Raw genomic sequence first — 16,674 nt, forward strand, 5'->3', positions numbered from 1 at the left:
GGGTTGAGTATATTAACAGTTTATTATTTATATTAAAATACAAAATATAATGTAAAAAATTACTTTACACGGTATAAAGTATGTGTTTACGTATTGCAGTAAAAAAAAGTTCACTTAAGCATGCAATCAATAAAACGCCACAACTACCGAAATAAGTTACTTTTTAAAAAAGAAGAAAAAAAAGATAGCTTAAAATCTAAATTTTAATCGTAGCTTTGGTAATAATAATAATTAATTAATTCATTACAAAGACGATATGAAAGAATAATAATACATAATTATAAAAAAAAAACATAATGATTATAAATAGAATGAGTACTATTCTTCCAATACTAACATTATCGAAATGTAAGAAGTATATGTATAATATATAAAATAAAGAGGAATGTATAATAAAGGATATTATTAATAAAAGATAAGCAATTAGAGAAATAATAAAATAATTTCTTAAACATATTTTCAAATACTTTTTCATAAAAGTGAGCGAATCTATAGTATTGATCATAAAATAATACTTCAATACAAATATTACTTTAATAAAAAATTCCCTATTGTCTTCAAATACAAGTAAAATTTAATTATCTAACACAATAAGCATTAAAAATGATTATTTAGTGCATATTGAACATATTAATATTGTGCGCAAATAAGAAATGCACATGAGTAACAATCACATTTATGTGGTCTTTTTTTATTGAATTGGAGTTATTCAATTTAACATTTATTACAATAATTTTTAGGCATGCATATAAAACGTTACCAAAAAGTGTCTTAAATAAGCAAAGCTTATGGTTTTATACCCTGTTAATACATTATACATGCTTTTCTTAACAATTTTTTTTTTAGAAAAATCAGCACCCCCAAGTATACGTTAAATACATATTTTTTGTATATCATTACATAAGTAAAAAAAAAAGCTCATTAGCATATAAGTAATAATAACACAAAAGCTGCTTTTTATTCTATACGTTTTAAGTTGAAAATTGTGTTTTAATTCATATTATTTATTAGCAATGTGAAACTAAATCAATCTTAAGCTTATCATATAATTATAATTAAAACAGGTCATTAATATGCAAAAAAATATTTTGGCAAATTAGCATCAGATGACTAATCAATACATAATTGGTTGATATAACCAAAAAAGTTTTTATAGATGAACGTTCAGTTTAACTAAACGTCAATTGATATATGCGTATCACATTATTCAAAGAAATAATTTTAATAAATATATTTTTCACTATGATCGTGATTCATAAAAAAAAATATCAATACAATATATGGGAATATAAAACCAAAACGAAATTCATTAGATAAGTTGGGATTATGGTATATAGATAATTTTGCTCGATTTGATATATTAATCTGTAAAGGCGAGATATGCACATATGCGAAAGTAGCAATATTGTAAGCGATATGCGTTTTATGTTTATTTAAATTAAAATTGCATACTCCCGTATCAGGAGTGCCTCGAAAGGTATTCCAAGGGATACCATCTGACGGTTTCATTGGTCAAAGGCATTGAATGCAATTGCAGGCGGATGCCACCGAGGAACTGATTCTCTTGCAGCGGGTCGTGATGCCACACGGTGGCCTTGAGGTCTCGCCCCCTGATTACTTCTAAAGGCAAGCGGTACTCGAGCTGATGGTGAAAAATAAAATATATGTTGATATATATATGTCTGATAGAATGACATATTAATTATTTTAAATAATACTTACCATTTCCATAAACGATGGATGAGAGTTGCGTTTCAAAACTCTGGTTTTGCGCTTTGTCTCTTTCGATGGATCCGGTATTAGATATACCTAAAAAAATATTTTTTATTTAATATCATTAAAGCAAGGCAAGTTGACAACGAAGAAACATAGGAAAATTGAGAATTTAATTATAAAATACAAGTTCAAAATTGTTTTAAAAAAATGCGTTACTATTTTCAAGATATTTTTGAGTAAAAATTAGGATATGGACTAATACTGTTTATATTCCTTATTTAACATTATTAATTTGACTTTTCCAACGTGAACTTTTTTTTAAGAATAGGAAATGTATATTTTGCAGAACATTAGACTGTTAGTTTAGTTAATTTACCTTTTTCTTAGACCTAACTACTGTTCATAATGATGAAAACAGTTTTAACAGAATCGGATCGACTCCATAACTAAGCTTAGTCTTAGTATTATCATTGCATCTTTTAATGATTTTCCATGTTTCATTTTGAAGACCAGAACTCCTTACCAATCACCACTTAATCAAATAATTTATCTACATTTATAACATCATTTCACTTTAATAGAAATATTGGTGCCATTGACTATCATTGCTTCCATTACAAAAACTGTTTTGTTGAATTGAGCTACTTGTTCATGGACAAAGCTAAAATACTTTTCATCGTAGTCACTCGAATACCATTCCCGAGCAATTGTTAGGCACTGTTCTTAGGCATTTATCTCAACTCAGATAGACCGGAAGAAATGAAAGAATATAACATTTTTTAAATGTCTTAAGAAATCAGAAGACATTTGTCTAATCTTTTAATTGTAAAGAGATTTAAATCAAGAAACATAAGTAAGCCTTCATTTACTCATAAAAGAGAGAAGAAACGAGAAGTTGTTTGTTTTTAAACAGTACCTCAATAGTGAAAGTGAAATGAATAAAAAGAAAGCGTGCAAAATAATTTTTGGCAGCGTTGCCAACTACATCTATGTTAATTTAAACCGCAAAGCAGATTTTTGTGAATCTGTTGACTTTAGATAAATATAAAATAGTGAAATTTAATCAAGAGTGCTCTCCAAGTCATTTTTGATAACTAGAGGCAAAAATATTAGACTGTGTATTAAGAGCTCAGAAAAACTTCAATATCTCTTCATTTCAGATACCATCAAGAAATATATTTCCATTAAAATTAAAACTTTTTAAGCAATTTCAGAGTATTTACTTTAACATAAGGCGAAGGAGGCACTCCTTGAGGCGTCAACGTCAAAGATTTGGCATGTAAGATCAAAACGGCCAAAACTCCAGCACTATACTGAATAGATATTTTCAATGCGCCAACTCCCTCTTGTATGTTGCGTTGAACTTCACCTATAATAAAAAATAAAATTAACATTAATCATAAACAATTAAAAAGTATCGATAGTTTCATTTAATACTTACTTCTGTGCTTTACCCTCTGCGGTTCCACGTCTTGCTGATCTCTCAACAAGGGATGGAAGAACGTGTAAACGAGCTTCGAATGAGCGATTTCATCCGCCAGCAAAAAGAGAGATGTTAAGAATGCCTTTATATCACCAAAACGTCTTTCGGCGGCTTGTTTAGTGTTCGAACGCCCCATATGAAGGCCAACGGGTAATCTATATAAATAAATAAAAACATTAATTCAATCTCCGAAAATAAGAATTTGATAAATTCCAGTTAAAAGTACCTATGACAAACATAGATAACGTTTTTTATATACATATACCGCCCGATTAGATAATCTGAGATTATAGTTGAAAAACACAATCAATCCATGGCATCCATAAAATATTAGAAAATAACATGCATAGTAGATATATGTAGTATATTATTTTTTCTGATTATCTCTAATATCGATTACCAAATCTTTTATCAGGATACATCATTAATCATAGATTAAAAATTAATGCTGCCGTCGCATCTTTCCATTATCAATATGTTAAATGTTATCTTAAGAACGTTGATAATCGTAGAACGCTCAGCCATATTAATCATTGTCCAGTGTTCGGCATTGTTAAACAGTGAGTGAGCATTCCGATAAACTGTGATGTTAAAACAAATGGTGAATAGTGTTGACGTTACCATTCTGTAATCACACGTCTTGAACAATTGAGTAGTTTTATAGCTAAATCGGTACGGTAAAGATGGGAATTAAATTAAAATGGTTCAGAGCCAATTTGAGTTTGGATAAAAACGACGATGCAGTCGATACACCAAGACTTGCCGTTTATAGGCCTTATGGAGGAGGAGAGTTTTCTTCCAGCTACAAAGAAAGCAATGAATGTAAGTATGATATATTATAATACTAAAATACTAAAAGTTTTTCTGTCTTTTGAACAACTCGCAAATGGAACAATATAAAAAATGTTTTATAGCAATATTCAATACCCACACATATTCACAATTATCACATTGAGCCTCCGTCCTTCTGACTTATTTATTGTCAGGGTGCAAGGGTATAAATATAACGTTAGAAATTATCAGAATAAACACATTGTTCAATGCTTTTACAACCAACCATGTTTTGTCGCATAGTTTTGATACAAGGCTTGAGGATTAATTTGTGCTGTAGTAATCCACTTGTTTTCAGACAATTTAATTGAGAAAAATAAACATGCTGCAACTGGCATCGTCTCTTGAATTGGGAAATTAATTTAATCGACTTTACATCAATTGCTGTTTGTACCTAAAATTTATTTGTTTTATATATTTAATTTAATCACGTTCCAAAAAAGGAAGAAAAGAATGAATATTAATTATTCAAAAAAAATAATTCATGGCAGAAAATTTAATGAAAAATTATATTGCTAGTGTTTCATTTGTGAGTTCTTAGTAAGAACAACTTAGAGAATTGTGTATACCAGGGCTCGGCAACCTAAGACCCGCGGGTCACAAAGTGACCCCTTTGATGATTTGAAGTGACCCATTTCAGTTCTGCAAATATCATTTTTTTAACGTGTTACGATGTCACGACTAGACCACATATATAGTTGTTAGGACCAAAAATATTCACTGACCCGAATAGTCTTTTTAATAGTCACATTTTAATTATTTTGACCCGAAGCCAAAAAAGGTTGCCGAGACCTGATGTATACTATAAGTTAAACAACTTGATTTATTATTGAAATAATAATAGTTTTTATTTTTTATTTTAAGTCGAAGTTCCAGTTATACCAGCAACAATTGAAAAGAAACCAGCACCAGCTACTAGTTTGGCATCGTTAAAAGAAAGTAGGTCGCATAAAGGCCATCAGTTGCAAGGTCTAAATATAGAAAAAATTGTCATCAATGTTAAAATTGAAGATGCTGCTCCTAGCGTGTCACAAAATAATGTCAGTAAGCCTTCGAAGATTGGTTCGGTGAGTACTGAGGGCAAAGTTGAAACAGATGGCAAAAACAATGATAAAGATAAGAAAAAACAGAAGCAAATTGAAGAAAAGCTGAAAAAGGAGCAAGAGAAAAAGGAGAAGAAGGAACGAGAGGAGCAAATCAAGATGGAAAAGGAGCAGCTGAAACGAGAAAAGGACGAAGTAACGAGAAAGGCGAAGGAGGAGCAATTGATTAAAGTGCAAAAGAAAAAGTATATAAAGGAAAAGAATAAACATGACAAAAAAAAAGGTAAAGTTGTTAAAGAAGATAAACCTAAAAAGAAACCAGAAGCTAAGGTAAAACAAGGTAAAGCAAAAGCTGTAGCAAGTGCTACAATAGACCAGGAAGCGGTCGAGTCTGTGCAGGAGAACATAACGAAACCCGCTCCTAGAGTTGGAAATCCTTTAGCGGTACCTGGTAATACATACGAACCGAACGAAGCGTTTGCCAACTGGGATATGGTGACAGCACATCGGCAAAATATTAAACGAGATATTAAACCAGCAAACGTGCCAAAGGGTGATACTGTGGAACCGTCCAGTATCACATTTATGACGATCAAAAACAGTCCCAGACAGAAAAACGCATCCTCTGAAGTTTCCTTTTTGAGCGATGAATTTAATGCTTAATATAAACTCGCCTGTGGATTTTGGCCAACGGGTGTTGCAGGCAGATCTTCTGATATAGCTCCGTAAAATGTTTATAGCTTCTGTACAAGATAAAAGGCGTCACTTGTCCAAGACGAAATATCCTCAACGAGTAAACATAGTACTTTTCAGGCTCGTATCGCTTTTCATATCCGAGGACATCAACGTTGGTTAATCGTCCGTCTTGCTCCATTCTATTGTTTGTAAACGTAATATAATAAATATTTTTTTCAAACCGTATGATGTTTTACTTAATACTTACGTGTAAGTCTTTGGCATGAACGATAACGAGTCATTTGAAGACACCGCTTGATCACCAACTCTGAACTGAGCCAGGTTGTGCAGGAAGAAATTTATCGGCGTGAACTTCGATCTATTCAGATTACGTTATTAATAATATTAAATATTAAACATATTTTATAAGTAATATACTTGAGTGCTGAATGTATCAATCTTGCAAAAGCTGCTGCTGCTTCAGCCGGTGTTTGACCAGGAAGTAAAGCAGCGCGGACATAACCGACAGCTGATGCTGATACTCCTGTTATTCCCGAAGATGCCATCTATAATTTAGTATGAAAACATATGTGTGTAAATATCGTTATTGATAATAAATATATAAAAAGTAACTAACCAATGAGAATAGGTTCAATATTAGATTTTGATGCTTTCGTACTATGTTGAAAGCCGTGCAGCAAAGATCTACAAAATGGTGAAAACGTTGAGACGGTCTCTCTCCACCGTTTATTACATAAGCCATGTCTGGAGTTAACACAAATGGAGTACGATCTCTGTATATAAAAAAATATTAAACATTAAAAATATTTATAATTCAATATGAGGATATTAAATAATTACCTTTTAAAGTTTCCAAACATCTGCGCATCTCCCAAAAACTTGCCAAAGTCGATGTGGAACAAATGACCGGACGTTTTCAGCATGATGTTATCATTGTGTCTGTCGCATATTCCTAATAGGTAAGTCGCTACGCTATATCCAGCACAGGATGCTAAAAAATAAATATTTAATTGTTAATCAGAAGCACATCTATGTATATCTGAATGTTTCTGTTTTATTCGGTAAATAGGTGTTTTATAGTATTCAAAACACATATATATATATATGCATCTAAAAATAAAATATTTCAACAGAAAATATCGTCAATGGCTACAATATAACTAAAGAACAAAACACGGACGAAGCTGGGTTAAAAAACTAGTATAATTAAAAAAAAAGTTAAATGGAAATAAATAGATTATATGTAAACCTTATTAACCCTTTGAACTCCTATGTCGAGTTCGACTTTACGTCGGTTTTTTACCAGAAACTCCTATGTCGAGGTGGGCTCGACATTTTTTTCAAGTTGTTTTTCAAATAATGTAACTTTAGGTAACAGTTTAAAAAGTAACAAATTTCTCACTCTACGATTGTAATACCTATTCATTCAACATCTGGAATTAATAAAAAATGGTCTGCTTAGGATTGCGCGGCAGATGCAACAAATGCTTGATATAGTAGTCTGTGTCGCGACTAGAGTTTTTCGGGTCCAGGTACCCGGATTTGATACCCGGTCAAAGACCCGGCGGGTCCAAGTCTTTTTTCATACAATAATTTTCTAATACGAATGTCGCACATTAATGTGTTTTTTCATTAATCGATTGTCTATTTGTCCTGTCACAGCTGTCAACAATTGGTGATTTACGACTGGGGTATTTCATGCGAGAACTTTGAGATCTTTATCTTCCGCTCATTTTAAGTGTTTCGAATAATTACGAAAAATATCTAGCTTTTTTTCAAGGGATTGTTTTAAAAAAGCAATAACTTAATTTTAAAAATTAATTTGTCAAATAAATGTGCAATAAGCACATTGAAATCATCATAATTTAAACCCCCTTTTATATATATGTATGTACTATATAAAAACCTGATTTTTCCCCCCTTGTATTTCTTCAAACATAATTATTGACTAAATTTTATGAAAATGGCTTGGAGTTTCTGAAAATTTTTTAAAAAGTTTTTGGAATGCAAAGGGTTAAAATATTAGCAAATTAAAAAAATTGATGCCTAATGTATTAAAATATCAATTACAGGTATGCATATATCTAAAATTAGGCATTTATCATAATACATTTATGTGATAAGTAGATGTAGATAAACATGCATTGAGATAATACAAAAATGTACTCACCGGTAAAATTAGTAACAGCACGTTCATATTCCAGCTCAGAAGGATTATGTTTCGCTAACCATTCCGCTATCGGTTTATCCTTGAAAGAACCAGTTAAGCCCCATTCTACCTGTATGGACCTGAGCGTTTCAGCATTGCACACCATTTCAATTATGCCTTTCCTGTACTGGGTTGGCACCGCTTCGAACGTAACCATGCTTAGATCTAGCCCCTCTTTGAGCCAAAGTTGATCGATTATTTTTATGACTTGCAACACGAGAGCGTCTTGACGAAGATCGTCTCCGATCTAAAATTATATTAATAAATTATAAATATAATTATTTTGATATGAATATTAAAGCAAATCTTACCTTAAATATAGCAGGTACAATTGTTTGATCACTGCTTATGAAGCTGATCTTCAATGGAAGCGTATTAGACGGAAAATATGAGCATGACTTAACGTCGATGTTGAACAATTCTTGAGATATCGAAAGAGGCAGGCAGACGTTACCAGATGTCACTAAGGGAACTAAAGTATTCACTCCAATGGCTAGATTCGTATTTCGAACGTTTTCCTTGCACTTCTTGATGCAATTCGCGACCTCAGATAGACCCTAAAATTATATTACACATTAATCTTAATCAAAGCTATGATATAAAAAAATAACTACCTTCACTAAAAGCTGCTGCTTGAGTAATCTCTCTCCTAAGTTCTTGCCGACAATTTCTAGAAGCGATCTAAGCACGATTTGACTGCGTCGCACCCATCTGCAAGTGGACACTATACTTTCATCCGGTTCAATGCCAGGATATGGATCTCCATCAAAGTTGATTCCTAGCGATTCTTCAGAAGAATTTTGCGGAGAGTTGCCCGGTATGTCGTGAATCAACTGCCAGTATAAACGATGTGCAAAATGTGGCGATTCCATAGCTCGTGAGAGCAATAGTTTCGTCAGCGGCGATCCTACGTAAGGTTCGTATCTCAACGCTAGGCACAATTGAGGCATCAGCGTTGTTAAAACGTCGACGGGTGTTTGAGACAGCCATTCTACAGCTTTCGCTCTTATAAACTTGTCAGGGAAACTATTAAAGAGCACTCATTATAAATAATGATTGTTTCATGAATAAATATATATGAAATATCCATACCATGGTAAAAGTAAATGTAGAGCATCGTACAAGGATAAAGAGGCCCATTGATTTAAAATTTGTACTAGTTGCCATCTGTTGAATGCATCCCAATTCATAGACGTTTGTAATATTAATGGTAAAGCACACGGTATTTCGACGAGATAATGGCGTTTCTCCCATAATATCTGTAAAGAAATATAAAATAAAGTTATGCCTTTTATAATTAGTAAAACTTTAAATACTCAAACACATACTTCTCTACAATCAGTGGGCATCTTTTGATGCGGACCCTGCTCGACGAGATGCAGCAATTGCTTTTGAGTATGTATATCTAGAGATTCAAAAGAATGACGGTTTTTATTGGAAACGCAGTTATCATTTGGAGCTGTTTCTTTCCAGCACACTGTTCCATTACTATAAGATGGAATTTCTGAAAAAATAAATAAATCATTTAATTTAGATATTCAAACTGATATAGATTATTATAAAACATACCAATGAGCATAAAGGGATGTAGTTGCACCGGATAATCGGTTATATCGGGAGCAGGACCCAACCGCTTATTAGCGCAAATAGGCCATATTGGTAAAATGAAACTTCCAGACACGAGTAACCTAAATTTACACGATTTGATATAAATTATTCAATCGAAGAAAATATATTATATAGCAATATAAACATACCCTTCATAATCGAATAGTTGGATAGCCGACCAGCCTAACTCTTCCAACTCAACGTGCACCATACTAAAACTACTATCATCATCATCGTCTCTCTTCTCTGACATATCCTTTTGGCTAGTATCGATACTTTTATCTTTCTCGCTGACAGTTCCACTTTGATTGTCTGGTTTTGGAAGAGTACGCCCGCTTAACGTCACCACCAATCGTGCCTCACGCGGCAGATTAGCAATGCAAATATCATTTAAATTCAACCAAGTCTCGAATAAAATTCTAGGATAAAATCCAGACGTGTTCATAGCACAAGGCATAGTCGATTGCGATCCTTTTAAACAAGTAGTTCCGTAATATATCTGAGCGTGTACGATAAATTCGTCATGATTCCAATGAACAGGCACTCTATGGATTCCTTCGATGCAGAACAAAGCAGTTTCCACTATGGAAGTCGAAGGTGTAGATACTGAAAAATTGTTTTAATAAATAAAAATTACATCGAAACATTTGATTGAATATTAAATAATACCTTCATGATTGTTCGGGTGGGTGTACTGATTCTCTTCCAGTTCAAAATCAACCCTATTGGCCCTGCAATAGATTGATATAAAACCCCGGATGGCTTCTCTGAGACGTTGACAATGCAAACCGACTGTGTCTTTGAGAGTTGCGTGTCTGAGAGAAATGTTGGAATAATCGCCGGACTCTGATATTATTTCCGGTTTCATTATGTTCGTTTCTGGATTTGCCTGAAAAATTTTTTTTTATAAATTCCTATGTGTACGTATAAATATTATAATTTAATTAAACATACCATATTGCAAGCATGAATTAAAGTTCCTAGCGCTGTTGATATATGAACCGTTTCAACGCCTCCTAATAAAGCACATATAGCTTTTACTGCTTGAGCAGTAGCTCCAATTCGTACGTTTGTGCCTTCAGTGACGGATGTTATAACACGAGATAACTCACGTTCTAGTGTTTCTAAAATAAATATTAAAAAGTTTAGCATGTAATCTTATTAATTAAAATAATTTAGTATGTTGCAGTGGTGCCCGTAAGAATCTGTAGCAAAAAAAGTTGAAAGATTGAACAAAATATTCTTAATAAAACTAAAATATGTACTATATAAGATTTACTAAGTTACACATTTAAAAATATTAATTTTATACTGGGAGGGCTGTAGCTCATATAGACAAACTACCACTGGTATGTTGTCTCTTCTTAAAAAAACATGTATGTTATAAGACGGTAGGTAATGCCAGATACAATGTCAATAAAACATTGTAATTCTGTCTGTCCATTTTTCAGGACGTTTTAAAAAAAATATTATATAACAGAATGCAGTTGATTGTGAAAGTATTGAGGCAAAATTGTATATCATATAAAATGAAACATTCACTCACCTAACAATATTGATAAGTTATGAAACGATATAGGAGGCGATGAACCTTGATTTGGCAATATTCTATCTAACGATATATGACAGTCTCTTATATCGTCTCTTTCAGTCCGAGCCAATCTGGTGTCTGACTTGAATTGGAGACAAAACAATATATCCTTTTCTAATCTCACGCATTCCCGCACGTAGTTATATTCACTGAGACAACTACCGGACGTTAAATACTCGCTCATTCCCCAAACCTAATTATAAAATAATATAATATGATTATTATATAAATATAAAAGACATAGTTGTTTATTAATAATACGCACTCTTAACGAATACTGTGAAATATCTTCTTTGATTTCGCCTTCTAATTCGCATACAACATGAAGAACTACGTGATCAACAGTCGATTCCACTGTAATTATTATTGTATATTAAATTTAAATTCTTTAATAAAAATAATATATAGGTAAGTAATCTACCATCACAAGTAAAAGCGATTGGTTGATATTCTTTATAATAAACTAAGATCTTCAAACTGGTTCCAGATGAATATTTTCCTTCCGATTTGATAGCAACGACATAGCCAGGATTGGTAAATTTATTAGAATGTGGATAATTCGCTAAAAAATATATTAATTTAAAATCAATATAATTAATATTACATATGTATATAAGATAAATAAATACCTCTGACTTCTTTCAACATATCTAGAAAAGCGATGAGTTCAGGTTCATATCTTCGAGTTTTTACTACGGTTACAGTTTCATATAATTTTTTCTGAAATTATTTATTTTTATAAATATAAGAATAATTAAATATTATTTATAAATATACAAACATTTGTAGTGTTGTTTCGTTTCAACGTAGGAGGCTGAGGTGGCAAAGATTTAGGCGGTGGCGAAGGCAGCGGCGATAAAACAGAATCTCTTGCACGTCTATTTATTACACTATAAACTGGAGTGTCTTTTGGAGATTTGACTTCGGCGTAGACAAAATCTAACGGATCAAACTCTTCATATATACTGCTCGAACATTCACTTCTAAGCATGTAATCTGAAATAAAAAAAAATTAGGAACATCTGGTTTCTTTTAACTTTCAAAAAATATATTATATTTATTATTAATAAAAAAAAGATGGTTTAGTATAGCTGTCTTAATTTCAAAATTGCAACATTCGGCAATTGTATATCTTTTTTGATTCATAGCAAATTTTTGATGATTGAAATGTATTGTTTTATGCACTACCGACACATTTTTAAATTGACACACACTTCCTTTAGTTGAAACAACCCTATCGATCAATTAATCGATAAAAATCGCAGTTTGGATAATATTATTATTAAAATTAAAAGCTAGATATTAATAATTAATAAATCAAATGTATGTAGTATACTTCTTACCATTTGAATATTGCTCGGCAACTAACGGATCAAATGTTTCTAAGACGCCAGCTTGGTAAATTTCAGAATTTGAACTAAAATTTTTTTACATAAAGTTAGGTTATACATCTTTTAATAGAAAAATATTATATAATACTATACCTAACGTTAACGGCTAAGTCAATCAAATTCTCAGGACTATCTAATGTTTTCTCCATGTTGTTCTAAAATTAATAGGCGTTTATTGATCTCGAATATTAGATTATCGCATTATAATAACTGAAAATATACCTTCTTATTGCTTGTCTCACTTTGAAACGTCTTTCCGAACGATAGCTGTAAATTAACCTCCTTGCTAACAACGCCCCAAGGTTGACTAGTGTTTATTTTGGTCAAATTAACATCCATACTTTCAGATTTTCTAATGCTGGTATTGCGCAACTCTTTCGCCTGCGCAAAGTTCATAAATTTCGCATCAGATTCATATGCGCCTATCAAATTTCCGTCACTCATTCGATCAGACGACATTGTGTTAGCGATCGGATTACTCACATCCAATGACTTATTGGATATGTCTCCGCAAGACATATTTGTTTGGTTCTTGATGAGTACGTTCAGTTGCGGATAGCTGGATGGATTTGCAGCCAACGAAGCTATTGGCGGCGGTCCAAACGTAGAGTTGTTAAACGGTTGTTGTTGCTGAAATCCGATGTGATTGATGGCGCTGTTCGACAGATTAGGGTACAACGTATTGTATGACTGTAATACGATTGTGGAGTTGTTTATGATGTTTGATTCATAATTGCTTTTATTGGCTGCGTGCATCGGTTGATTGGTTGGCATGAAATATTGCTGAGACGGAAAGTTGATCAACGGATTGATAATACTGCTCGGCGTGTAAGGAATTATGTTCTGCTGCGAATGTGTCATCATACTTGAGTTACTGCGAGATAAGTTTGGAATGACGTTTGTGTTTATGCCTATAGATAGTTGATCAGTTTGTTGGTTTAATCTGAAATAAAATATATTATCATACTAAAAGTAATTGGATATTTAAAATTAACATTAATTTACATTAGTATAGAGAAATAAAATACTTTATGAATAGCATTGAATTATTTTTAGATTTAAACCGGAGCCAAATAAAGCTGATATTAATATGCACAATTATCGGAGTGTTTCACAAAAATTGTACCTATGAATTTGATTGATCTGTTCCTTTAGGTCATTGCGTGATTTCTCCGTAGACGATGGAGTGTTAAAACAGATAAGGTCAACGTTTTCATTTTCGCACGACGTTGGACTGTCAGACATCGCTCTATTCTCTTCCACGTAAGGCGAGGATCGAGTACGTCTGCCTGGTCTGCGCGGCGGAGGTGGAATCGCTGGTGGAAATCCGCTCGAATTGGAACGCGAACGATTTGGCTGAAGCAACCCATCGCACTCAATATCAGACGACGGAATATCTGAAAATAGATATATAAATAACAATATAATAAACAATCAATTGAATTGCTGATAACACAAAACAATGAATTACCTAAAGGGTGATCATATACATATAAGTAAAACAATAAAGATTACAAACAAATGGGTTGGAACTTCTTAAAATTTATTTTTGTAGCCAATTTTATGTAAAAAATTTAATCAGTACTTTTTTTATATTTCGTACACAAAAGATTATAAATATTTTAAAGCTTTAAGAAGTTTTGTTATGAATGATATTAGATTTTTATCATATAGCAGTTTACCACCATATCTAATTAAAATGTGGGTAAAATGTTATTTTTAATTGACAAAATTATTTTCTATTGTAGCTTTTAAATGAGTTAAAGAGATGAGAATATTGAATATTTCTTCATCTATTAAAACATAATAAAGTTCTAGTTTTTTATTGCATATGCCATTAGCATTCCAAGTTGTTATTTTAAATTTTTTAGAGTGGGTTTTTACCATTATTGAGCAAAAAATGTTCTCGCACAAAATTGAAGTCTTTCAAAATTGCACGCGAGGAAGTAATCAAAAAGTTGTTGCCTTTTGCAACAACCTACCTTTGCGAACAAGGATTTTCTACTCAATGAATATAAAAACAAAACAAAGAAATCGATTGGACCGCGAAGAAGAAAACTTTGAAAACGATTTATTCCTGAATATAATTATATTTATAATTTTAAAATCCAAATACTGTGTATGCACAATCTACGTTTTGTAAAATATATTTAGTTTGTGGGTAATATTTATATGATATTTTATTAATATCATATAAATATTACCCACAAATAGTAATTATCGTACTTTATACGAAATTGATCTACTTGTTAAACAAGTAATGACTTTTAATTTTGCGTCCATCAAAGCAATAAAATATGATTACTTGTGAGCAGTTTTCTTTGTTGCTTGAACTGCTCCAGAGCGTGGGTCTCCACACTCAGGGCCTGCGCCCTCTCCAGGTCGGCCTTGTACTGTCGGTCAAACTCTGCCATCTTCGCCGCAGCGGTATCACGCCATCGCACTTCTCATTCACAACGAGCACAATTGGATCGACGGACAACAATGCGAATGTATTATCATCTTAATTGCCGAAGAATGATACAGTTTGTCGTTCACTTTTGGATGCGTGCAAGTTCAGTTCTCGCATCTTTAAAACATTTACGCAATCGCGATTCGTTTAACCTCACTCAAAACTATCTCGTCGGACGCATTGATAAACTTTCTACTGTTCCAAATAACAAATGTAACGTAAATGAAACGTCAAACGCATCGAATGTGTTGCTAGTATAGAAAATGTTTCCTATGTAAAATGTACTTGACTCAAAAATACAGGTGTATTTTATCTTGTATGGAAAATATTAGTTAACTATAGATGTTTTTATATTTTTTTAGTGTTGTCATATTTAATTATTTTTTAATCCAATGCCAAATAAAAAAAATCATCTAATATTATTCATTAAATATTTATATTTTTTACATGGCCAATAATAAGTCGACTAAGAGTGCAGCAAAGCGAAGTTATTTAAAAAAATATAAGTGTATTATAAATTATAGTTTTAAAAATATATAATGTACAGGTTGATCCGATTCGAGTTTTCTATGTTGGGAGTATTGTAAATCAGACAGCTGTTAATAATCACGGGTGTTTAAGTGTCAAATGTTAGTTTGCAACAACACATTTACGAAATGTATCGCTTAACTACTAATTTTTTAATTGCTTAACTAACAATTTTTTTTACAGAAATAACAATTTTGTGCTAACTGTGTATCGAAATTAACAGGAAGATTATGCTCGATTTCATCGTCCTATTGAGCGAACAATTCGCAACGTAGCGAAAAATTTAAAACGTCTGAGATAGGGTAAAGCCACTTACGAATTTGCACCTACACTCGTGTAAGCTTCATATAATAGAAGAATTGAACTCCAGAGACCGGGTGTTAGAGCAGCAGAAAGTTGATGCTAATTTTTCAAATAAAATCTTTTTCTTTGATAGGGCACATTTTCACCTTTCTGGATATGTTAATAATCAAAAGTGATGCATATGGAGACCATTACATGCCCAAAAAAGTGACTATTTGGTGCGCATTATGATCAGGCGGCGTTACGAAGTCTTACTATTTGAAAACGACGCAGGCCTGACAGTAACAGTCAATGCTGATATTTTTTTTATCCTTAACCATAATTGGAACAAGATATTTGTAGTAAATAACATATATTTTTTGTGCTTTATTTTTTTACTTTTTTGGGCTCCTATGCATTATGGTATAGACAAAAGATATATGTATGTATCACTTTTTGTACGAGTTGTTGAAACACAATGCTACGCAGGTCACGATAAACAGAAATTTGGGATTTGACGAGGGTATTGTTAGTCAAAGAAGTGTAGGGCTTGGTTTGAGAAATTTCGTATTGGCGATTTGTTATTTTTAAATACATGAAATGTTTGATTATTAAAAAAATCTGAAGATATCTCTAAATTTGTGTGTTTTTTTTAATTGGATCATCCTATACTTTATTTTAGTCCACACACAAGTGCCTGTCACTGAATAAAAAAATTAGTTTATTATCATATTCGTGTAATTTTTCGATTGTTTGTCAGATGAAATGTATTTGGTCTATAGTGAATCTATTTAATCGAAAACCGTTTTGTCGTTCTTCTATTATCGCTTCGCCTTATTTTTGA

At 32.3% G+C, this 16,674-nt stretch overlaps 2 protein-coding genes across 2 annotated transcripts; one reads left to right on the forward strand and one right to left on the reverse strand.

Annotated features, from left to right (window-relative positions):
• Positions 1-3: 3 nt before the first annotated feature.
• On the reverse strand, positions 4-15,267 carry Pi3K68D (phosphatidylinositol-4-phosphate 3-kinase catalytic subunit Pi3K68D). Its single transcript, XM_088198786.1, has 28 exons — positions 14,874-15,267; positions 13,695-13,965; positions 12,791-13,511; positions 12,662-12,723; positions 12,521-12,594; positions 11,959-12,173; positions 11,807-11,897; positions 11,599-11,739; positions 11,443-11,531; positions 11,133-11,370; positions 10,541-10,710; positions 10,256-10,475; positions 9,736-10,192; positions 9,548-9,666; positions 9,307-9,482; positions 9,071-9,237; positions 8,593-9,004; positions 8,290-8,535; positions 7,940-8,225; positions 6,610-6,760; positions 6,386-6,542; positions 6,187-6,314; positions 6,017-6,127; positions 5,748-5,948; positions 3,158-3,354; positions 2,940-3,085; positions 1,723-1,809; positions 4-1,642 (listed from the first exon to the last, which is right to left on the reverse strand). Exons 1-28 carry the CDS (start codon positions 14,980-14,982, stop codon positions 1,460-1,462), a joined length of 5,625 nt encoding a protein of 1,874 aa, XP_088054912.1. The 5' UTR covers positions 14,983-15,267; the 3' UTR covers positions 4-1,459.
• On the forward strand, positions 3,750-5,991 carry LOC148229525 (uncharacterized). Its single transcript, XM_088198796.1, has 2 exons — positions 3,750-4,021; positions 4,895-5,991. The coding sequence occupies exons 1-2, from the start codon at positions 3,883-3,885 to the stop codon at positions 5,734-5,736; spliced, it is 981 nt and encodes a 326-aa protein (XP_088054922.1). The 5' UTR covers positions 3,750-3,882; the 3' UTR covers positions 5,737-5,991.
• Positions 15,268-16,674: the final 1,407 nt, after the last annotated feature.

Source organism: Plectrocnemia conspersa, unplaced genomic scaffold (assembly GCF_051122295.1).
Source record: "Plectrocnemia conspersa isolate PC_06_02 unplaced genomic scaffold, ASM5112229v1 ptg000011l, whole genome shotgun sequence".
NCBI classification, from domain to species: domain Eukaryota; kingdom Metazoa; phylum Arthropoda; class Insecta; order Trichoptera; family Polycentropodidae; genus Plectrocnemia; species Plectrocnemia conspersa.